The following is a 23204-nucleotide window of genomic DNA, read 5'->3' on the forward strand; positions in this document are numbered from 1 at the left end:
AGAACATTTTGTATGACTGATGTTCTGTGTCTTTCTGCAGACTCTACCTTTACCAGCAGACAATCAGAAACGAATGATACATTAGGTGATCTCAGTTGATAAAGTAAAACACCTAAATAACAATAAAAAGCATTTCCACTATTAATAGACATTAATAATGCACAGAGAATCAGACAGTGGTATCTTTTTTGCACACTCTTAAAAAAGATGGTTCTTCAAGGGTTCTTTACTAAAGAAAATGATAAAAGAACCCTGAACACTCAATGAACCCTTTGCATGATTAAAGAGTTCCTTGCATAGTGAAAGGGTTCTTCAGATTGATGGGAAATGAGCTGTAGATGGTTCTATACAGAAGCTTTTTGAAAAGGTTGGCTGCACTATTGAAAGGTTCTCATGATTTCCACATTTTACATTTTCTGCAGTTGGAAGTTCTGGAGTCTGATCTTCACTCTAAGAAAAAAAACGGGTTCTAATCAGTACAACAGTACAACACATTCTAAATCAATCTGAAGAACACTTTGATTATGCAGGGAACCCTTAAATCACACCAAGGGTTCTTTGACTGTTCACGGTTGTTAATAGAAATAACGTCTTGACTGAAGAACCTTTAAAGTGCCATCTTTTGTAAGAGTGTAGGCAGTTGTCAGAGGTCAGAGGTTTTGATGATTGCTGATTGACACTGCAGAGAGTTCAAATTTGTGAATGTGTCTACATTCTAACTGTATTTGGGTCAATGACAAACAGGGTTTGCTGAAATTGCAAGTTTTAAATATCTCATTTAAAAGAACATGATGAAGATTTGATAATGTAGATTTTTATATCTGCATATATACGGGGCAGTCGTGGTCTGGAGGTTAGGGAACCGGCCGTGTGACCAGAAGGTTACTGGTTTGATTCCCAGAGCTGACAGTACATGACTGAGGTGTCCTTGAGCAAGACACCTAACCCCCAACTGCTCTGTGGATAGGGTTGCCCACTGTCCTGTGCAAGTGTGCTCAGTGCCCCCTAGTGTGTGTTTATATATATATATATATATATATATATATATATATTGCTGCTATTATTATAATTATAATTATTTGCCTTTTCTTCTGTAGATGAAAAAATATGTATTTTTTAAAATAAAGATATCCCTTAAAAACAGCAGAAGTATTCTTATGAGCACGAAACTGATTTCAGTTTTCCTGCTGAAATCAAAAATCATACACAGATAAAATGGATCTATTAAGTAGTCGAGCTCATAATGTAGACAGTGAATGGAAGCACAAGGTAGGAGTTTCTAATAAAGTGGCCAGTGAGTAGAAGCACAAGGTAGGTGTTTCTAATAAAGTGGCCAGTGAGTGGAAGCACAAGGCAGGTATTTCTAATAAAGTGGCCAGTGAATAGAAGCACAAGGTAGGTGTTTCTAATAAAGTGGCCAGTGAGTGGAAGCACAAGGCAGGTATTTCTAATAAAGTTGCCAGTGAATGGAAGCACAAGGTAGGTGTTTCTAATAAAGTGGCCAGTGAATGGAAGCACTTGGTGAATGATGAGTAGAACGCACATTTAATCTGATGATCAGTGCTGCCTCCTAGTGGCCACAACGTCCAACCACATTAGCACTGATCTCAATTCTCACTTCACTTGATTCAGATGAAGTACTTTACTGCTCTGAAATCTTTAATAATAAAGATCATTCACTTTTTATTGATTTGATTACTTCAATTCCCTTTTAAATTCGCTCAGCATTAAAATTAAAACCTGACGGTTTTTTCCCTAATGGGAACTGGCCTAATGGTTACTTTTAGACACCACTAGTTCCCTGTAGGAGCAGCTGTAGATCCTGAAAAAATATCACATGTATCTTGAATAAGTCCCAGAACACCCGTTAAACCATCAGAATCCTTCACACGGTGTTATCCATCCGTCAGGAAAACAGTACTGACAATACAACACCTACTGGAACCAATAGGCTTTTATTTGGTGTTAATATTCAAAACGAAATGATCATGTATGTTTTTGCAATGTAAGAAAATAACCAAAAAACGTCACCGTTAAAAAGATTTTTTACATGCCTTTTTAAATGTGTTGTTGTATTTTGCAATTGTGTGTAGCTTCAGTAAACATTTCATATATAACTGAATATTCATGAGCTGAATTCACAGCACTGTCTTCTGTGATCCGCTCTGTACTTTACATTAACCGTGTACGTCTGCAGTCAGACTCTCACACACAGTGTATTTCACATAAACAAGACCTCAGATCAGAGCTGCATTTCACAGAGTATCAAGACCTACAGCCCTCGCTTCTGTCCTGTTAAAGGTTCATTATCACTTGATAAGCACATTTACATACATTTAGATTTGTCAGGGTACATTTCTATGTGCAATATTCCCACACACGTTTTAAATTAAATGTATTTTACAATATTTATATGTAATATATTTATATATTTGGTTAATGTGGCGATACATTCTGAAATACAGATTAGTGTTTGGAATTCATTTTAGCACTGAATTCTATTTGAAAGGTACTTCATATGTATATAACTCCAAAACGGTGACTTTACAGGAGAAGGAAAAAACCTGCTTCACTTTTAATGGAAGTCAATGGAACCAGACGTCTTTCCAAGTCATTTTGGGCCACTTTCTTTAATCCCTTCATCATGAAATTTACACACAATATAAAGATATTTTCAAATTCTGTCAAAAACTGAAAAAAACGTCAAAAATGGAGATTCTGGCAACAGTGATACAGGGTGAGTCAAAAGCTAGCTTAATATCTCATAGCTGCAGATATTATAGATCACTAGCACATTCCAGAGATTATTCATATATTATCTATAAGCATTGCTATAAAAATGCTGACCCATAGGGGGCAGTATGCACAGTACCTCGCCATGTTTACACTGAAGGCAAACAAGAAGGTCTGCTGCCCGCCCTGGTGTGGCGGTTCGGCCGGAGACCACCGCAGTGGTAGCGGTTCGCTGTGGGTCAGCTGGGGTTCGGCGCGGCTGCAGTGAGGTGGTCAGGCTGAGGTAGTGTGAGAGGTGAGCAGCCGCATCAGGACTGAAGCGTGTTATCAGGATCTGCTGGGTCCGTTCACTGCTGCTGTCCTTTCCCACGCACTGACAGAACCGAGCCCGGCTGGGCTCGGAATAGCTGGATATAATCATTCTGATGATCCCGGGTCTACAGGTACACACCGCTCCTCAACATCGGTCACTGTTTGGGTGTGTGTGTGTGTGAGAGAGTGTGTGTGTGTGTGTGTGTGTGTGTGTATACAGTGGTGCTTGAAAGTTTGTGAACCCTATATTTTTCTATATTTCTGCTTAAAAAAAAGTCCTACGATGTTTTAGGTCAAATTTATGCAGAAACATAGAACATTCTGAAGGGTTCACAAACTCTCAAATATATATATATATATATATATATATATATATATATATATATATATAATTAATAAATAAGTGCTTTAACCTTCAGAAAATATTATTTTCCCACCTCTTGTTTCTAACGGTATTAAATAAAGGGTAACAGGGTTGAAGCAAGTGATTAGTACTTATGGTGTTACTAGAAGACTTTAATGAATAGATGGTTCATGGTTCTTTGAGGGTCCATGGTCGTCCATGCTTCTTTGAGTGTCCGTGGTCGTCCACGGTTCCTTGAGTGTCCGTGGTCGTCCGTGGTTCTTTGAGTGTCCGTGGTCGTCCGCGGTTCTTTGAGTGTCCGTGGTCGTCCACGGTTCTTTGAGTGTCCGTGGTCGTCCGCGGTTCTTTGAGTGTCCATGGTTGCACATAGAACCAACGTCTTTACTAAAGAACCATCTTTTTCAGAGCGTAGTCAGTTGAGAAAGGTGTGATATCAGAGGTGTTGACTGGCTAGATGTTGCCAGCTCCTACAGCATTTCCACTGTTCACAATCCGTACAGTGCTCTTGTTCACAGGTGGACCATGCTTGTTTAAAGGGAAACTCTAAAAGAAATGAATAATCTAAATGATGAAAATTCTGTCTCTTTCTATCTCTTTAAGCAGGAATGTAGTCACAAGTTGATGAGAGGATGGCCTCCATGTCTGGCCCCGTCCAGGCTGACATCGCTGTTCAGGATGAAGGGAAAGTTTTTGCTCCCATGATTGTTGGGAATGTATTTTATGGTCCATGCAACATCCACTCTGACTCCACCACACACCAAGGTAATGAACATGGATGCTCCAGGTGTTTGATATGCACGTTGTTATTCAGCGAAGTCGAGCTTCTTCAGTTAGTGATCGTCTTTGGACCGTGGTGTAATTTTAGGCTCTGTATTCAGGCTGCTTAACCTTCCTCTTTCACACACAGTGATCACGGAGGCAGCTGCTACCTCCACTCCAGGCCAGGATGCTCCGCTGCATCAGACTTCCGCAAGTAATCCAGAACAAACAGAACATGTTATATGACTGAAAGATGATTATTATTATTTTTATTATTATTATTATTATTTAGGCCTTAGTCAATAAGCAGTTTGGAAAAATGCTAAATTTGGAAAGAAAAAAAAATCCTGTTTAAATTCTGAATATTTTAAAGTAACAAGTTCAGTATACGGACAGCTGGGATGGGCTCCAGCACCCCCCCCCCCCCCCCCCCCCCCCGTGACCCTGAGAGAGGGAAGCTCAGTATACCTAAAACTATTCCCGTTTGTGCCAGTGGGGGGTGACAAAGACTAACAGTGCGTCAGAGTTTTACAGACAAAAAAAAAAACATACGTGGAGTTTACATGAGAACTGAGATAGGCTCCAGCACCTCCCCATAACCCAGGAACATTAAGTGGTTTAGATAATGAATTAATAATTATCAATATTATTATTATTATTTGTGGTAGCAGTAGTAGTAGTAGCACCACCACCGCCGCTTCTGCTGCTAGTAGTAGTAGTAGTAGTAGTAGTAGTAGTAACAGTAATAGTAGCAGTATTTTATTATTATTATTATTATTATTATTATTATTATTAATTCAGTCACTGACATTATTCATGTTAATTTTACCTAGTTACTCTAGTTGTGCCTGCAACTTCTGCTGTTGCAAACTAGCCTATAATGGTCCACAGTAAACACTTGTATTTTTATTTAGATCTTTAATTACTGTGGTCATCCATTCATTCATTTTTAATTTTTTTCATGATAAGGTGGTGACGACTATCATGATTACTCGGATGCCAGCACCAACCTGAAAGACAGCCTGAAAGTGGAATATGAGCGCATACTTGATGGGAATTCCCTGACTGGCCACAGAAGGTACCTGAACGAAGTCTACACTGATCTCTACATAGTGGAGAATGAGACAGGAGGAGTTATTCAGGGGCATGAAGTGAGGCAAATGGAAGCATTTTCCAGCAGACCTGCTGGGCAGGAAGTTCCAATCCACTGCAATGACATTTTCAAAATTCAAGCTGATGGTAAACGTAACAGAAAAGTGCTGACAATGGGGATTGCAGGAGTGGGCAAAACTGTCTCAGTCAACAAATTCATACTGGACTGGGCTGAGAGAAAGGAGAACCAAGACGTCGTCTCAGTTTTCCCCCTTCCCTTCCGCGATCTGAACCTAAGGAAGGACACAAACGTCAGTTTGATGGAACTGCTCCAGGATTGTCTCCCAGGTTCTACAGAATTTGACTCTCTTCCACTGGGCGATGGTAAAGTCATGTTCATTTTCGATGGGCTTGACGAATGCCGCTTCCCTTTGAACTTTAATAATGGTGGGAAACTAAAAGATGTCAACAAGAAAGCATCAGTGGGCTCAATAATTACAAATCTCCTTAAGAGAAACCTTCTTCCCTCTTCTCTGGTTTGGGTAACCTCCCGGCCTGCCGCAGCCCATCTGGTACCCAGAGACCACATTGATCAGGTGACGGAGGTCCGAGGGTTCAACGAAAAGCAAAAGGAAGAATATTTTAAGAGATATTGTGGTGAAGACCTTGCAAATAAAATAATGATGCACATCAAAAAATCCAGGAGCCTTTACATCATGTGCCACATTCCAGTCTTCTGTTGGATCTCGGCCACAGTCCTTCAGCCGCTGACCCAAGACAGTAATCTGAAAATACCTACCACTCTGACTGGAATGTACATACACTTCCTAGTTCAGCAAGCAAACCAAATGAAAAATAAATACCTTGGCTCTCCCAGAGACATCATCCTAAAGCTTGGTGAACTAGCATTTTGCCAGCTTGAAAAGGGAAACCTGGTATTCTACAAGGAAGACCTTAAAGCATGTGGGATCGACATCAGTGGAGGGTCAGTGTACTCGGGAGTATGCACTCAAATCTTCAAGATGGAAAAGAGGTCTTCTGAACGAATGGTGTACAGCTTTGTACATCTGAGTGTTCAGGAAGCCCTTGCCGCTGTCCATGTGTTTTATTCACACAGATTTCATAAAAAAAGCCCATTCGTCCAGACTCTGAAAGCAGGATTAAAATGGTGCTTCAAACATTCCAGCTATGAACTTCACAAAGCTGCAGTTCAGAGGGCTTTGCAGAGTGAGAATGGACACTTGGACCTTTTCCTCCGCTTTCTCCTGGGTCTCGCTGTGAAGTCCAATGAGGCCAACCTGCAGGAGCTTCTGCCTGGAATGAGGATCGCATCAGCAAGCATGAAGAACACCGTCAACTACATCAAGAAGAAAATCAGAATGTCTGAATCATCAGAGAGGACCTTCAATCTCTTCCAATGTCTGAGTGAACTGGAAGATGATTCTCTTGTAAGTGAGGTCCAGAACTTCCTGAAGTCAGGAGATCTTTCCATAAAGGATCTCTCATCCACACAATGGGCAGCTCTGGTGTTTGTGCTGCTGATGTCAGATGAGACACAGGAGAAGTTTGAGCTGAACAAATACAGAGAATCGGACGAAGGATTGACGAAACTACTGCCAGTGGTAAAAAACACAAAAAACGGATTGTAAGTACATAACATGCATGCAGTGTTCCTTTGTAGGATGGAATAATAACAACCATCATTTTAGCATTAACAGTGCACTACTGTTAACACCCTGTAGATGTTTAATAGATGCTTATATTCCCTTTAACTAACATTCAACAAAATACGGTATCTCAAACGCAACTGAACTCAAATATGAAAACAAATATATATCTAACCATAACTTCAACCCAGCTCCTAAATCTAATCTTAAATCTGTTCTCTGTACTATAGTAGGTATGGTTAACAATTTAAGTATCTGTAGGTAATCCACAAGGGACTATCAAAATAAAGTGTGGCCCAAATAATAATACTTTATAATAAAAACGCTGTATGTGTAGCAGCTTTCATACTTCCTGAGTCCTGAATTTCTACCATTTATTTCCTTTGTTTGTTTCTACCATACATTTAGCTTGCAAACACCTGTTTTGCAGTGATTTATCTTTTGAAGCATGTTCAGCTTGGATAGGAATCTTACTAAAGTTACTTAAAAAACCAATCACATGCAGTCATGGCTGACTCGTTTTACAACTTTGTCTGTTAACCCAGGTTTGGATACACAGTGGGTGTGATTAATCTTCATGTATGTGGATGTGAAAATGTGGTGGTGATGAGAAACAGCCAGTTACATAAGAACAAAGAGGAGTTGACTGGGTTTTTGTTACAAAGCAGAAAGCCTCATACTATATAAATGAAAAACAGCAGGAAAAGTAAACAGCAACCCTGCCAGTGCTGTCAAGGTAGTGCTTGCTGGGGAAAAAATCGCTTTGCATTCTTCTCATCTATATCATGCTTTTGTTTTCGCAACTGAAAAGCAATATTTTTTTACATAATTGATGCCACAAAAGCACAGGGGTGGCTGGGGTGTCCAGTACCATCCCTGAAATCTGATTGGCTACCCAAGATGCCACCTCAAAATACCTGCCACATCTTTGGCTTTCCCCTTGCTGTGGGGCAGGTGTTTGTGCCTTTAAGAGAAGAGTTGTTTCGTTATTGGTGATTAGCCGAACAACTGTCCAACCTCTCTCTGAAACCCAATGCCGCACTTTGCATATACCAGCTGCACATGCATATGTCTTTGAAAGTTCTTAATGAAAAGTTTTCTTCTACGCAGGCTTGATTGCTGCCATCTCACTGAGGTGAGCTGTGGATTACTGGCCTCAGTCCTCAGCTCAAACTCTTCATATCTTATAGAGCTGGACCTGAGCAATAATGACCTGCAGGACTCAGGAGTGGGGCAGCTCTCGGAGGGGCTGAGGAGTTCACAATGTAAATTGAAGACACTAAAGTACGTAGCTGTATAGTTCGGTACACTGCCAGTGCTTTATTACGGATATTTAGTATATGTTGAATATCTAGGATACAAAGTATTTGCTAAAATGCAATTTACTTCAGTTTTATTAACTTGTGATGTTCTTTTTTTTTTCTTAACTTTTAGAATTCTGAAGTTATTCTCCTTATTCCATATACTTTATTTGCATGGCACCATAATGTAAATGTGCTTAAATAGTCAATGACATAGTTACTTAATGAATTAGATTTATGTTCAAATAATAATTAAGTATTATCTTAACAAAACATCCTCTTTAGAAGACATACTCAAATCAGTAAGGTCAGTTGGGTGTAGTGTTTTGTTATATACTCATAGCTTAACTAATAGAGTTCAGCTCTTCTGGAGAACAATGAATATATCATCTGCAGATCAAATATTAAATAAAAATCTTAAACATTAACGTCAAATATTAACCTGATGGTGATATGTTTAATGAGAAAAGCAAGTATCCACCAGTACTGATTCCGGTATCATTGTGCATCCCTGCTTGCAAGCTTTCTGTTTCTGCTGTCACATTGGTGTGTGTATATAGCAAGTGTGACTGGGAAAATGTCAAATCTTCAGCCACATGTAGGCTATGACACTAGTTAATTAGCTAGCAAAATTAAGAGTTACACCTGATCTCAAAATTGTGACTTTGTATTTTTGTAAAAGTCCAATTTTTATAGGTTGGTTTTAGTGTTTAGGTTCTTTTCCTGTCATGGAATTCCAATAGAATTTAAGTTGTTGTTGTTGTTGTTGTTCTCTCTGAAGGTTGTCTGGTTGTATGATCACAGAGGAAGGCTGTTCTTCTCTGGCATCAGCTCTGGACTCAAACCCCTCCCACCTGAGAGAGCTAGATCTGAGCTATAATCACCCAGGAGAGTCAGGAGTGAGACAACTAAATGAGAGACAGAATGATCCAAATTTTAAATTGGAGATACTCAAGTATGTAAAGTCTGTGTGTGTATACTTTGCTTTCCTTTTCTTTCCTAAATGTCTCAATGATTTAAGCGAGATATTTATAATATTCTAATTTTACCTGTTAAAATATTCGTTACTAAAGGAAAAAGAGGAATGGCTCAGATTGTTCAATGCTTAAGATGTAAACAAAGCCATGCAGAGAGGGTTACTGTGAAATGCTCCTTTCTAAAGAAACTTACCAAGTCCAAATTGTTCACAGTTGTGGTGATAGGAACCAGAAGTCTGAATGATTCAGTGCTTCTAAAAACTACAACAGAGAGAGTCATTATATGAATCGGTTATGCTGCTTGATGTTTAAAAGACATTGTTTTACACAACAGTTTTGAGTTCATGTGCACCTATATGTGAAGTGTTTCTGAGATGAGTATTTCAGGCAGTGTTTCCTGTGGGGGGTTTGAATATCAGGTTCTTATCTTTATTGTCAGATATTTCCTTTGAAAACTGAATGGACAGCATTGGACAGATATTTAGACTGGACTGATATTTGAGAGCGATATCTAATAATATACTTGTTATACTCTGGAAGAGCAGAATGTTTAGGTGATGCTGCATTACTGTTCTAAGATTTATTATTATTATTGTTATTATTATTGTTTTTTTCCCATTTTACTGTGTTTGGATGCCTCTGCAAATAAATGGTAATCCAGATATGTATTTTATAAACATGTATGCATCAGTACATGACAAATGTGGATGTCAGCAAAAAAATCATGTATGCATCAGCCCACAGTTCCCATATGTTGTTCTCTAACACAGCACATTTTTGAGAGCGCACTCTTCTGACTTTTTTTTGCTTTGTTTTGTGTATTTGTTTCTTTTTGATTCAGCACTGACCATGGAGGAGAGGAGAGGGTCAAACCAGGACTGCGGAAATGTAGGAAAAAGACACATTAAACATTAATTGTGCTTTCTGAAACATGAGTAAATGAGAGACAAATGAGAGTCACAGTTAACCGTGGTGGTAATAGGAACCAGAGGTCCAGAATCCCCCAATCAATATTATTTCTAAAGCTCATCCATTGGCCTAGTAAATAAAAGAGCTGTATTTGCATTGTAGACTTCAGGACCCCTGGGGCTGTATTTATCTAAGTTTTGTATCTAAGTTCTAGTCTAAGATGGTCTAGATAAGATTTTTCACAAATTTGTATTATAGATGCAAATCTTATCCGAGTGTAGAAATTTTCTTATCTTTCAGCATTTTATCTCAAGTTAGGAAATCTTAACCTACTCAATCGAAGTTTGCAATCCACTGTCATTTCTGTTATTGAGCAACCGGCGATATGTGCACAGCTCAAACATCAAAATAATGTTAAAAATGTTAGTCAGCCAGACAGCTACAGTTACTGATGTAAAAAAGGTCAAAACAAAACTATGAGAGTGCCCCCTGCTGTTTATCAGGGTGTCCCTTGCTGTTTATCAGAGTGTTGCAGTCCCAGTTTCAGTCTCCATTTCTCAGACACTTTAGACGAGTGTGCTAACGTTACTCCTCCTAATAAACAGACACACGTTCAGCTCCGGCTCCTCATTATTCACCACCATCACTGTTATATTTCATCATCTACATTAGCACAGGAAGGTGATCAGAAGGGCAGTGGAGTTCGAGTCGGCAGCGTCTGAGATTTTTAAAATGCAGTTAGAAAAGAAAGTTTTACGCAGTTTTACAGTAGAAATAAACAGAGCTCATTATGCTGGTAGTGAACTACGCTGCCTGACTCAAAACAAAAAAAAAACGGACCTTAAACAGAAGTTAGGATCCTGTTGGGGTTCATCCTAAAGTTAGGACTGGATTTAGGAGGTTTAGTGTAGTTGGGATGTTTGTGTGATGCTGTTTACTTATCTGGAGTTGGAATAAGATTATGAAGTTAGGAACTATAGTGTGTAGTTGCTCATTTTAATCATAGCTGAAGTGCTGATTAAATAGGTAAGATATCAGAGTTAGGATGCTTCTGTAATATGGCACTCTAAGGAAATTTGAGTTTTAAGTTTGTAACTCAACCATTAAATTATTCAGAAATTAAAACAAAAAAATCAGTTGAATTGTAATGTGATGTAATTTATGATGTTTTTTCCTCCTGGACCCTTAGATGCCTGTGAGCTCACACTGGACGCAGACACTGCACACACAGATCTGTCAGTGTCTGACGAGAACAGAACGGTGAAATGGCTGAAAGAAAAGCCCCCGAGTCCTGATCATCCTGACAGATTCGATAGCTGGTCCCAAGTGCTGAGCAGAGAAAGCCTGTCTGGGCGCTGCTACTGGGAGGTGGAATGGAGCGACATGGGAGTTCATATCGGAGTGACCTATAAAGGAATCAGCAGGAAAGGTAAAGGTAACGAGTGCTGGTTTGGTCAAAATGATAAGTCCTGGAGTCTGGACTGCACGAAGGAGAAATACACGGCCAGGCACAGCAGTAATAAGACCATTATTTCAGCCACTGGTCGCTGCTCCTATAAGATCGGAGTGTATCTGGACTGGCCAGCGGGGAGGCTGTCCTTCTACAACGTCTCGTCTGACACACAAAAGCAGAAACTCAGTCACCTTCACACTTTCTTCGCCACGTTCACCGAGCCACTCTACACTGGCTTTATGGTGATCGATAGCACTGTGACTCTGTGCAAACTGGTCTAGTCCAAGTTAAACCTTAGAGGTCTGAGGTTCTCACTGTCATTTTTACTATAAATTTCATTTGTAATTGTTTTATGTACATGTGTAAATGTAGTTATTCACTTGTTTAATGCATTTCTTACATACATTACCGCACACTTAAGAAGGTATATCTTATGTACAGGGCTGTGAGAAAGTATTTGCCCCTTCCCAGTTTATTCTATCTTTTGCATATTTGTCACACTTGCATGTTTCAGATCATCATACTCATTTTAATATTAGCGAAAGATAACCCAAGTAAACACACATCTGTTGTTAAAAGACAATTTCGTGTATTAAAGGAAAAATGCTGGTCAGCTCTAGCTGGCCCTATCTGAAAAAGTAACCGCCCCCTTAGCTACTAAATCAATCAGTTAACCAAATTCAATTGACTGTTGGGTTCAATTTCACCAGCCACACCCAGGCATGATCACTTCCAGACCTGCTGAATCTAAAGATCACTCGAATAGAACCTGTCTGGCAATGCGAGGAGGCTAGAGAGTCTTGAAAAGCAGCACATGGTGTGATGTTCTGGAGAGATTCAACTACAGATGGGAAACAAAGTCGTTGAAATCTACCTCCTGTTACAAAGCCATTGCTAAGCTGTGGGGACTCCAGAGAACTGAAGTGAGGGCCATTATGCCCAAATGGAGAAAACTTGAAACAGAGATGAAAAATCACTAAGGGTGCATTGACGTCTCACCCAGGTGGTCAGAAGAATCCAGATGAACATCTAAAGAACTGCAGGCCTCACTTGACCAAGATAGGATCAGCGTACACGATTCCGCAGTAAGAAAGGGTGTCAAGGTGCAAACCACTGCTGACCAAACAGAACACAAGGGCTTGTCTTGCATTTGCCACAAAAAAAAAATCTAGATGACCCCCAGGGTAATATTCGGTGGACTGATGAGTCAAAAGATTTGGAAGACATAGGCCCCATTATATCTGGCATAATGCATTCCACCACTGCATTCCACCTTAAGAACATCAACCCAACAGTCAAACATTGTGGTGGTAGTGTGATGGTTTGGGCTGCTGCAGGACCTGGACGACTTGTCGTAATTGATGGAGCAATGAGTTCCTCCACAGGACTGTAAAAGCGATCAAAAAAACCTCAAGTTATCGCGGGTGTTTGATCGCAGTTGTTACTACCAAGGGTGGCACAACCTGTTATCACGTTTAGGGTGGCAACTGTTTTTTCACTTGGGTGATATCTATTTTGAATAAATATGGATCCTCAGGACATGGAATGATCATTTAAAAGTAGCATTTTGTGTTGTTTATTTTATATTTATATTAGTTGAATGATCTGAAACATTTGAATGCGATAAATTAGCAAGTACAGAAGAAAACGGATAAGGGGCAAATACTTTTTCGCAGCATAAGAATTTTAACTAAATTATGTAAATATTCACCAAAGTGTATTTGTAGATGGTTTAATCCGTATCTCAAAAATTCTATGAACAATAAGTGAATAAAATGATAAATAATAAGTAATCTCCTGTTTCTCGGTTGACTAGAAGAATGGATTGTATGGAAGTCTGTCTGAGGGTTACAGAAAAGGTGGCATATGAGGTTGGCCGCCCATGCTTTCAGCTCTCTGACCAGTGTGGGCTTTTTAAGCCCAGCGCTGTGCACACAGGTCCTGTCTTTTGCTCTTATAGAGAGGCTGAGTGGAACATGCTGAGTTGAGTTGTTCTGACCTATAAAGGAATCTGCAGAAAGGGAATAGAACCTGTGGCTAATTCTGAACTACTCACTCTCTATATAGTGTGCTTTATGAGACCTGAATAATGGCTTGCATAGCGTGTACTGAAGGTTAGACAGTGCTAGCCATGACATCTACACTGTAAATCAAAGAACTGACAAAAAGTATTGAATATGAGGGCATTTTTGCACTTTTCCAAGTTATTTCTGACAAAGGGGCAGGTATGTCGGCCCTTTGAGGTATGGTCTGGACACAGTGACCTCACTGACATTGCCTAATTAACTGAACAAGACATAAAATCCATTTGCTCAAGACACATGTACAGTGAAAAACTATCCGCCTCCAGATTTCCTCTGTTTCGTGTATTTGTCACATTATATGTTTTAAGAGCTTTATCTGCAATGTAACATTGGGCAAGGAAGAAACACAAAACAATAATGGTTTAAATGATCCTTTCATTCATTGACGGAGAAAACGTTTTGTAACACCCATATCACCCATGTGAAAATGGCACCCCCCCCATTTAATCTTAATAACTGGTCACTTAATAATACTTTCTATAACATCGCTCTGTCAGACCATTGTGGAGGAATTTTGTCCCGCTCTGCATTGTAGAATTGCTTTAATTCAGCCACATTAAAGGGGTTTCCAGCATTAACAGCCTGTTTAAGGCCACTTTCACACAGCAGGTAAAAGTGGACCAAATTCAGTGTTCTCACGAAATCTGAATTTTTGTTGTTGTTGTTTTTAGGCTGTACCCTTGCAGTGTAGGTATCTTTGCCAGCATCACAATTGGTGGCATTTGTTTTCAGACTTTTAACTTTGACAGCACAGTCCTTTTCTCAGATGGTCGTGTTCGGCCATTTCATTCAGAATCTCTTTGAACGCTGAGTGAAAGCGGTAAATTCCTGTAAAAAAACGATTGAGGTCTGTTACCTCAGCTGTAAAGTTTGGTGGAGGAGGAATAATGATATGGTTTTGTTTTTCAGGGATTGGCCTAGAACCCTTAGTTCTAGTGAAGGGAAATCGTATTGCTTCCGCAGAACCAATGCATGTTGGACAATTCTATGCTTCCAACTTTGTGGGAATAGTTTGGGGAAGACCCATTCCTGTTCCAGCATGACTGAGCCCCAGTGACCAAAGCAAGGTCCATAAAGACATGGCTAGGTGAGTTTGACTCGCAGAGTCCTGACCTCAACCCCATCAAACACCTTTGGGAGGAACTAGAACAGAGATTGTGAGCCAGGCCCTCTCGTCTAACATCAGTGTCTGACCTCACAAATGCTCTTCTGGACAAACGGGCAAAAACTCCTCCAGACACTCTCCAAAATCTAGTAGAAAGCTACCCAGAAGAGTGGAAGCTGTTAGAGCTGCAAAGGGGGGACCAACTCCATATTAATTGCTTTGGATTTAGAATGGGATGTTATTCAAGTGGTGTAATGTGTAGGTGTCCCAATACTTTTGTCCATATAGTGTGTCATATACAGTGCTGTGAAAAATATTTGCCCCTTCCCAATTTCTTATTTTTTTTGCTTATTTGACACACTTCAGTGTTTTGGATCATCAGACTACTCTTAATATTAGACAAAGATAACCCAAGAACACAAAAGGCTGTTTTTAAATGTTTGCCCCAAATTCGGGCCACTTGTACCTGCTCTGCGAACGTAGCCCAAGGTCCTGCCCTAGCATCACAATGAGGTTCAAGTTAGGAGTTTTGTGTATCAGTTCCAGCCTTCCCGAATTTCTTTTGATCACAGCATAGTGTGCTGTTTATTGAGACCTACTTTACATTCCTGGAGGTGAGGTTTAGATTCAGCAAGCCATTCAGTAATTAAGCCTAGTTTAATTGACTCCAATTGTCCAGTTAAGTTGATCTAATTGTCAGCTAAACTTGATTAAATGTTTGATGGAGTAATTGAGGGAGTTAAAAAACTCCACTTGGTGTTTACTCAGTTTCATTCGGTCCTATTTCCAATTGTATTTGAAGCTCATACAATGCGGTACAAATGTGCAAAAACAGAAGAACTCAGGAAAAGACACGGTTCTGCATGGACCCTCCAAAACAACATGTTGTAAACGTAAGAAATTGATTTAACTGACCTTTTAAGGTGAAATAAATCAAGGAAAATGCATTGTTGTATATTTTCTCATATTTTTGTATAAAGTGTTCCTCAATCTTAGTCAGTGACAACAAAAAAAATTAAAAAGAAAGTTCCTGTCCTGCTCCAACACAGTAGGAGTGCACCTGCAACCTCTGACAGATGCTGCAATGTTCCCTTCTGTCAAACACAAACTGACCCACCTACACACGTCTTACTCCATATGCCCTGAACTCCTCTGCTCAAGCTTCAGGGTTGAATCTGATGCATCATCAGTAGTTCTATATAAGGAAAACAAGGCCCTTGGGCTTAATAGAAGGCATGAGTCACAGGTCAGTCTTTTCAGTTAATCAGGTTTTTTCGATCCAAGATCTGAATCACTTGACTTCTGTGGCAAAAAGTGAGTCACGTTATAAAAAAAAAAAAAACTTCAGTTATGCTTTCGTTGAATTTTCAATCAGATTTTTCACAGATGGTAGGCAAAGTGTGACTGAATGGACTGCACAGGAACACTTTAAAAGATGGTCTTGCAGCTAAATGTGTGTCAATGAGTCCAGAATCAAGACTTTACAAGTTAAATTCAGTAGAAATGAAAGAGTCTTTGGCGTAGGCCCCATCCACAGTCCAGGTCTTGGAGCGTTGAGACCCTCACTAATCCTGCTGGATTGACACAGCTGGGCTGGAGTGTACCTCCAAACCACCAGCCTGAGACCCAGCTGGTGGTGGTGGGGAGGAAGGAGGGAAAATCAAAATGTAGGCACCTGAAAGCAGCAGAATAGGTACATAAGTTGAGTCATTTTAAAGAGGTGTAGACCCGTGATTGGTCAGGAGAAATGAACGATTGAATGACAGTATTAGAGTCTTCTGGGAAGAACCTTTGCTAAAGCTTCCATGGCTCAGTGTGGCTCAGTGGATGGTGACATGTTTTGTTGTTTTGCTTTGTAATCAGCAGATGAATGGGTTTGAAAGGGAACAGTGACGGACTGAAGTGCAGAACGTCAGCTTTAATTTGAGTGAATATGCATCTACGCTGAGCAGGTATTCAGGAAGAGGGAGTGCTGAGGGTACATCTCAGCACCCCTAGGTTTTTGGGATTTACTACTACTACTGCAATAAATAAGAAGAAGAAAAAGAAAAGATCTAAGCTTTAAAATGATTTGAACGTAGTAAAGACCTGTGTGTGCTTGTTTAAGAGTGGAGTTTTTATTCATTTTTTAAACCTGCGTTAGCTAAGCACTGTTCAAGTCTATTGCATTTTCATTAAAGCAAGTTGAGTCGCCTGGAAAAGGATGGCATTCCTCCTCCAGGTAAGGGGAAAAGACCTGCCCCAGGGTGTGGAGTTTAAGTATCTCTGGGTCTTGTTCATGAGTGATGGGAAGAGGAATCATGAGATCATGAGGATGGCACAGGGGGCTGCAAGTAGTGCAGTTGCTCTACCGGACTGTGGGGTGAAAAGGGTCTGTTTACCAGTCGGTCTACATCCCAACCCTCACCTGTGGTTATGAGCTTTGGATAAAGACTGAAAGAATGAGATTGCAAATGCAAGTGACAGAAATGAGCTTTCTTCACAGGGTGGTGGGCTACACTCTACCTGAGTGAGGACCTCAGTCATAGAGAAAGAGCTCAAAGTTGAGGCTCTTGAGGCAGTTGAGGCGGTTCAGGCACCTGATTAGAATGCCTCCTGGCAGCCTCCCGTTAGAGATTTACCAGGCATGGCTGACTGGGACGAAACCCCAAGGTTGTCCCAGGACGTCCTGGAGGTATTGTATCTCCTAAGTTGTCCTGGGAGCAGGTCAGGGTCCCTCGGAATGAGCTGGAGGAAGTTGTGTAGTACGGTCGCCTGGAATTCTCTGCTTTCCTTGCTGCTACCGTAACCCCAGCTGGATCAGGCAGTTTAAGATGAATGAGCCACAGTGCTGCCTGATGTAGTTTTCACACTTAAATTATTATTATTTTAAACTTAAATTATTATAATGTAGTAATCGTTTGTTATCATACTTTCAGTTTTTAACCATTCTTCATAAACCTGCTTGCTGAGTGTTCCAGTGTTGAATCCCAGTGTGTGATTATGGGCATGACTCAGACACAGTCGGTTACCGGGCTACATATCAACAGTGATTGGTCAGTTCATTAAATGGAGTCCATCCAGAACGAGAGAAAGCAGAGTGAGCAGGTTTAGTGTGTCAGTTATGTGTATATTGTGGCCTCTTATTGCATTGTTGCAAGTTATTGCAATTATCTATTAGCTGTAAATTGTCAAAAATAGACAGAATAATAAATGGAAAAAAGGCAAAGCATTTTGCATGAGTGAATGATAATCGAATTCCAACCCATTCCAACATACATTCCTCATTTCAGCAGCCCATAACTACTTGTACTCAGTTGTTTATTGTTGCATTCTTAATTCTTGTTCAAAATATCTAGAGTCAAGATGTGACAGTTACATCCGGAGTCTTGCAACATGATGGCCAATATATTTGTAGAGCAGGCCATCATGAAAAATCTGAAATATAGACAAAATATCAGCTGTTTCAAAACTGGGAACTAAGGGGCCTAGACCAACCCCTGAAAAACAACCCCGTCTAGACAAAGTATCTAGACAAATCTAGACAAGATATTAGCTGTTTCAAAACTGGAAACTAAGGGGCCTAGGCCAAGCCCTGAAAAACAACTCCGTCTAGACAAAATATCTGCTTAATAGCTGCTTAATGTTAACTACCTATCTACGCCAGAACGTGTCAGGTTAGATTCATATGACTGAATTAGTGCAATATCAAGTAAACGTCTGCTGTTCTGTCACATATACGTACAGAATATACATGTTTTAAAGCTGAAACCGGTTACAGTGTCACAGCAGTATCAACATGAATGCTAGCTAAGTGTTAGGAAAGCTGGCAGATACAGTGTAATGCCTAAATATACGTTATTATATACTTCCTTTTACTGCTGAAAAAATGCTGTTCCAGTTGGATTACAAATATAGTTACATGTATGTTATTACCCTTGTGTAATTACATGAGAGAGAATAGGCGGTCACAACTATTAAGATACACTTGTGTAATTACATAAGGTGTCCTTCTGCAATCCAGCTGTAACAGAGCCTAAATCATTAGTAGTTACATTGTTGTTGCGTATGTTGTTCACATGTAGCTACACAGTTAATAGACACTTAATATGAAGTGGGACCGAGATTTTAACCAAGTGTCCTTCATAACAACCTGTGTGTTGCTTTGAACCCTGTGCTAACTGCTGTAAGAGATGCAGTTCCCCAGATGAGGACAAAGCAAAGGAGTGTCTGAAATGATGAGTGTACCCTCATGAAGACATCAAATTGAAAACTGATCTAAAATATATTGAATTGCAACGATTTGCATTCATTCAAATACAGAACTGCAATGAGGGACATTAGAACATTAGAAAAGTAAACTAAGTTGGATGAATCTGGGCGAGTGCCGGGCCATGCGGCTCCTCAATGCTCTTCCAGTGGGCAGCTCTACATGTAAATGTTTTTTGAAACATGCAAAATGCCCTGACTGGGCAGGCAGGCGCCATTTAAAAGGCCAGATTTCCATAGAGAGACATGCAATCCGGTATGGAGATGTGTTGCAATAAGAGCACAGCCAATGCAAATTATATTTAGCGAAGGAATTTGCTTTTTGTCCTGCATCGTAATCTGAAGCAGCAGCAGATAGAGGTCATGGCTGATTCCTCCCTTTGATTATTGCTGGTGAATGGCTCCAGCCATTCTGTAGTCCGCATCATGCCTTAATAAGAACTCAGGGTTTAGGCTGTGAGCATGTTTGAAAATCGCGGCCTGCGGTAAAAAAACATGCTGTAAGACTTGTCCATTTTATCCCGTATCACTTGGTCTTCTGTATGTTGAGGCCAGGAGCAGCCCAAAATACACACATCACTGTGTAGACTCTGTACAGACAAGCTAATATTGATTGGTTGTTGCATGAAGAAAATTGCATTTAAAAAACGTGGTTCCTTCAGAAAAGTTTATAATTCCATTTAGAACCATGAGTTGTATACTGGGCAGAAGGTAGGATACACCCTGGACAGATCGCCAGTCCATCTCAGGGCAGACAAACAGACACACTCACTCCTAGGGGCAATTGAGCAGGTCCAATTGGCCTGATTGCATGTCTTTGGACTGTGGGAGAGAACCCGGAGGAACCCCACGCAGAGAACATGCAAACTCCGCCCCGTGCCACTGTGCTGCCCGATATAGAACCATGTAAATTTACATGTTCTTTGCATGGTGAAATTGTTCTTTCGATTGAGGGAGAACGTGTTGAATGTGGTTCTGTATAGCACCAAAAAAGGGTTTCGCTATTGTTACAATTTTTTATTATTTGCTTGGGGCAATAATTTTTTTTTTTGTTTTTGTTTTTTTAACCCCACAGCAGAACATCATGACCACCTCCTTGTATCTCCACTCACTGTCCACTTCATCAGCTCCACTTACTGTATAGCTGCACTCTGTAGTTCTACAGTTACAGACTGTAGTCCATCTGTTTCTCTGATACTCTGCTACCCTGTTCTTCAGTGGTTCCCATGGACCCTCACAGAGCAGGTACTGATTGGGTGGTGGATCATTCTCAGCACTGCAGTAACACTGACGTGGTGGTGGTGTGTTAGTGTGTGTTGTGCTGGTATGAGTGGATCAGACATAGCAGTAGTTATATTTAGAACCATGGTTCTGTGTTAAGAACCCATGGTTCTAAATATAACTACTGTCTTTACTAAGGGACCCTTGAACAGCGATCTTTTTCATTTGTGTGTAATTCTTGATTACTCTGGAATTCAACAATGAGATGTTTGGCGTCCATGGCTCCTGCGAAAAGTGAACATCTGCTTCATTGCACCTCTGTGGTCGACAGCAAAAGTTGGGAAAAATTAACTCTTGATGTAACGTTCTTCTTACCGTTGCAGTCAATGCCAACGCTGATGCTTGCAGTTGGCAGAATTTTCCATTGCTGCTCCATTAAAAAACAATGGTTTATACGATTGGCCGTCATCCGTCTACTGCCCGCATGTAAATGTAGCATTAGTATATTGACTTTACACAAATGTTTGATGTTTGGACTTTATTTCTGTCCAAACTAGCTGGCTAGCCTTGTGCTTCTTTAACTACTACCTCTTTTCATTGGTTTTCACATCCCTGCTAGAAAAGCCAGCACAGACCATCATAGCTGGTCACCAGCAAAGCCCAAATATTCTTCAAGGAAAGGCTGTTTTATTGAAATGGCAGCAGTGGAGCACCACCGCCCAGCGCTGACCAATGTGGGGCAAGCAGAGAGGTCGGGGTAGCCACACAACTCACTCGGACGGTAGGCACAGAACTCCCCACATTAACCCCGCGGCTCAGCACAGAACCACACATCCCAGATGGTGAGCACATAGCGGCCCGCTGGATTGATAAGGTCAGCACTGCTTGCCGCTGCTGGTCGACCTTCGGACCACCCAGATCACTCTAACTAGCCTTTAATCTTCTCAGACTGATTTTAAATGAGACTTTTATTTTAGAAAATAAACTAAGACAAATATTACAAGCAACTAAGAGAAAGAATAGTGACTAGGCCTGATATAAAATGACTTTACAGAAAATGTAGTTTCTGACAATGTGACGGATTCAAATGATTCGCTAATTTACAAAGCACAAGTAAAGAAAGGAGGGAAGGAAAAATTGTTAAACTGAGCGGAAAGTGAGGGATGATCAGCGGAATTTAGTCAGATAAACAAAATGAAACAGCTGCTGTTCGCCCAGAAAACACTGAGCAAAATGCCAGTGGACCACCAGCTTTGCCATCAGCGGTCCACTATTGTCTTGTTATCGGGGATATGCTACGTGAACCTGCCAATAATGTCCATAATACGAACTACGTACAAATGAAAGTGGGTCCCAGGAGGCCCCGACCAAATGAACCGGAACTGGTACGCTACGCTATGTTGTGTTTTGGGTACTAGTATGCTGGTCATCCTGCACGACGACCAGCTAAACCAGCAGCAGACCAGCATGAACCGGCTTAGGACTGGACGTCATGCTGGTCTAAGCTGTTTTTATTAGCGAAGTGAAATAGGGGGAGCTGGACCACATTCAGTACGGCTATGACATTTCGCATGAGGTCCTTTATTTACATTTACAGCATTTGACAGATGCTCTTATCCAGAGCGACTTACAGTTTGATCATTTTACACAGGGAGGTGAAGGTGGTGTTGGGAGTCTTGCCCAAGTGTAGGGTGGTTACCCAGGTGGGGGACTGAACCCCAGTCTACAGAGTAGAAGGCAGAGGTGTTAACCACTACACTAACCAACCACATTTAGGTCGGTTTATAACAGCCTGCGGAAAACAAAGCGCTCTGGGGGGTCAACGCTTCAGTGGGAGATGATATGGGTCAGTGTGGAGATGATATGGATCAGTAGGAGGGCATGTATGAGACATTTTCAGCGACTGAAGCTAAAACGGCCTTTGTTTTGTGTGCTTTCTTCCACCATTAGCCTGTTAGCTTCACGTCCCGCCAGCTCTCCTCTCAGAGCCGTAGGAAATTCAAATCAGGGAGAGCCGTTGGTCCGCAGCGCGAGGGCCGCTGACCAATCCCGGAGAGGCAGAGTAGGCGGCGCGCCAATCGCAGCGCCTCAGCTTGAGCGGAGGACGAAAACGGGTGGGGGGAGGGAACCATGTCGCCGTTAACGCCGTCCTAGTAGCCAATCCTCGTGTGGGAGGAGGGCCAATCTGGCCAATCAGCGATCCGGTGTGGCGTTGGAGCGCCGGGGGGGGGGGGGGGGGGGGGGGGCGGGACTCGCTTAGCCAATCACAGACCCAGGAGGGCGGGGCGACCCGGAATACGGGTGGGGGCTAAACACCAACGCCTCAGCAGAGCCAGCGATGAAGGGAGCCGTCCTTCCTCACGGACTAACGTCTCCTTTAACGAGCGGACCGCTGCTGAAGTGCTCGGGCTGTGCGGAGCGGCTTTAGTCCAGGCTGTGGTGGTCCGTCCCCCGGCGTGGAGCCCCAGCGTGGCCCGGAGGGGAGCTCGGCCGTATCTGGATGGAGACTCAACCCCAGACCCGCGTCCCCCGTTGATCAGCGCTGGCTGACTGACTGAGCCCGGGCGCCGGAGAGACGCGCCGCAGGACCCGCTGTTCGCAGCTCCGCGATGGCCGTGGTGTTCAGCGAGGGCCGGAGAGCCGCTGAGGGCGAGCGTGCGCGCTCACGCGTTACCGCAGAACGCGCGCCTGGATATTAGCCCGAGCCGTTCCCGCTGAGCAGAGGCGCGGAGGCGCTGTGTCGCGTCGCGAGTGCCGTCGTTATTGTTGTTGCTGTGGTTAATGTCGGCGGATCGGCGCTGACCGGCTCCGGCCCCAGGGTGTTGTCGCGGCGCGGCGCGGCGTCTGCATGGATCGGCGCTCGGCTCCTCACGGCCGGTAACCGCCGTCGCTGGACAGCCTTCATTCCCTCTCACTGACCGTCGCTCTCGTCCCCCGCTGCCCCCGCGGACGGAGGGACGCGGTGAAAACAATTAAAAA

At 41.8% G+C, this 23204-nt stretch overlaps 2 protein-coding genes across 7 annotated transcripts in view; both read left to right on the forward strand.

Moving 5' to 3' along the window:
* Positions 1–2892: 2892 nt before the first annotated feature.
* LOC108413143 (NLR family CARD domain-containing protein 3-like) lies at positions 2893–13360 on the forward strand. 3 transcript variants are annotated; one of them, XM_017685512.2, is made up of 8 exons: positions 2893–3176; positions 4010–4171; positions 4317–4382; positions 5138–6905; positions 8038–8211; positions 9010–9183; positions 10047–10093; positions 11304–13360. In XM_017685512.2, the coding sequence occupies exons 2-8, from the start codon at positions 4039–4041 to the stop codon at positions 11846–11848; spliced, it is 2907 nt and encodes a 968-aa protein (XP_017541001.2). In that variant the 5' UTR covers positions 2893–3176; positions 4010–4038; the 3' UTR covers positions 11849–13360. The 3 variants fall into 3 exon arrangements, with proteins under 3 accessions (XP_017541001.2, XP_017541000.2, XP_037399163.1); XM_017685511.2 differs by having other exon boundaries at positions 4013–4171; XM_037543266.1 differs by having other exon boundaries at positions 2894–3176; positions 4013–4171; positions 5138–5246.
* A 9184-nt stretch (positions 13361–22544) lies between these two features.
* LOC108413141 (adhesion G protein-coupled receptor L1-like) overlaps positions 22545–23204 on the forward strand; it is a 138145-nt gene continuing 137485 nt past the window's right edge. For 2 of the 4 annotated variants that reach the window (XM_037543264.1, XM_037543265.1), the window contains exon 1: positions 22545–23204. This exon is cut by the window's right edge and continues 420 nt beyond it. The gene's annotated coding sequence lies outside the window, so the exon portion shown is untranslated. The other 2 variants (XM_037543262.1, XM_037543263.1) reach the window with 1 other exon arrangement.

Source organism: Pygocentrus nattereri, chromosome 12, assembly GCF_015220715.1.
Source record: "Pygocentrus nattereri isolate fPygNat1 chromosome 12, fPygNat1.pri, whole genome shotgun sequence".
Lineage (NCBI taxonomy): Eukaryota > Metazoa > Chordata > Actinopteri > Characiformes > Serrasalmidae > Pygocentrus > Pygocentrus nattereri.

Bases quoted from the DNA above. Each gene is read 5' to 3' on its own strand.
- LOC108413143 (XM_017685512.2), top strand. From the start codon at position 4,039: ATGGCCTCCATGTCTGGCCCCGTCCAGGCTGACATCGCTGTTCAGGAT. The intron at 4,172-4,316 runs GTAATGAACATG...TTTCACACACAG, and splicing joins TGACTCCACCACACACCAAG to TGATCACGGAGGCAGCTGCT. The intron at 6,906-8,037 runs GTAAGTACATAA...TCTTCTACGCAG, and splicing joins AAAAACACAAAAAACGGATT to GCTTGATTGCTGCCATCTCA.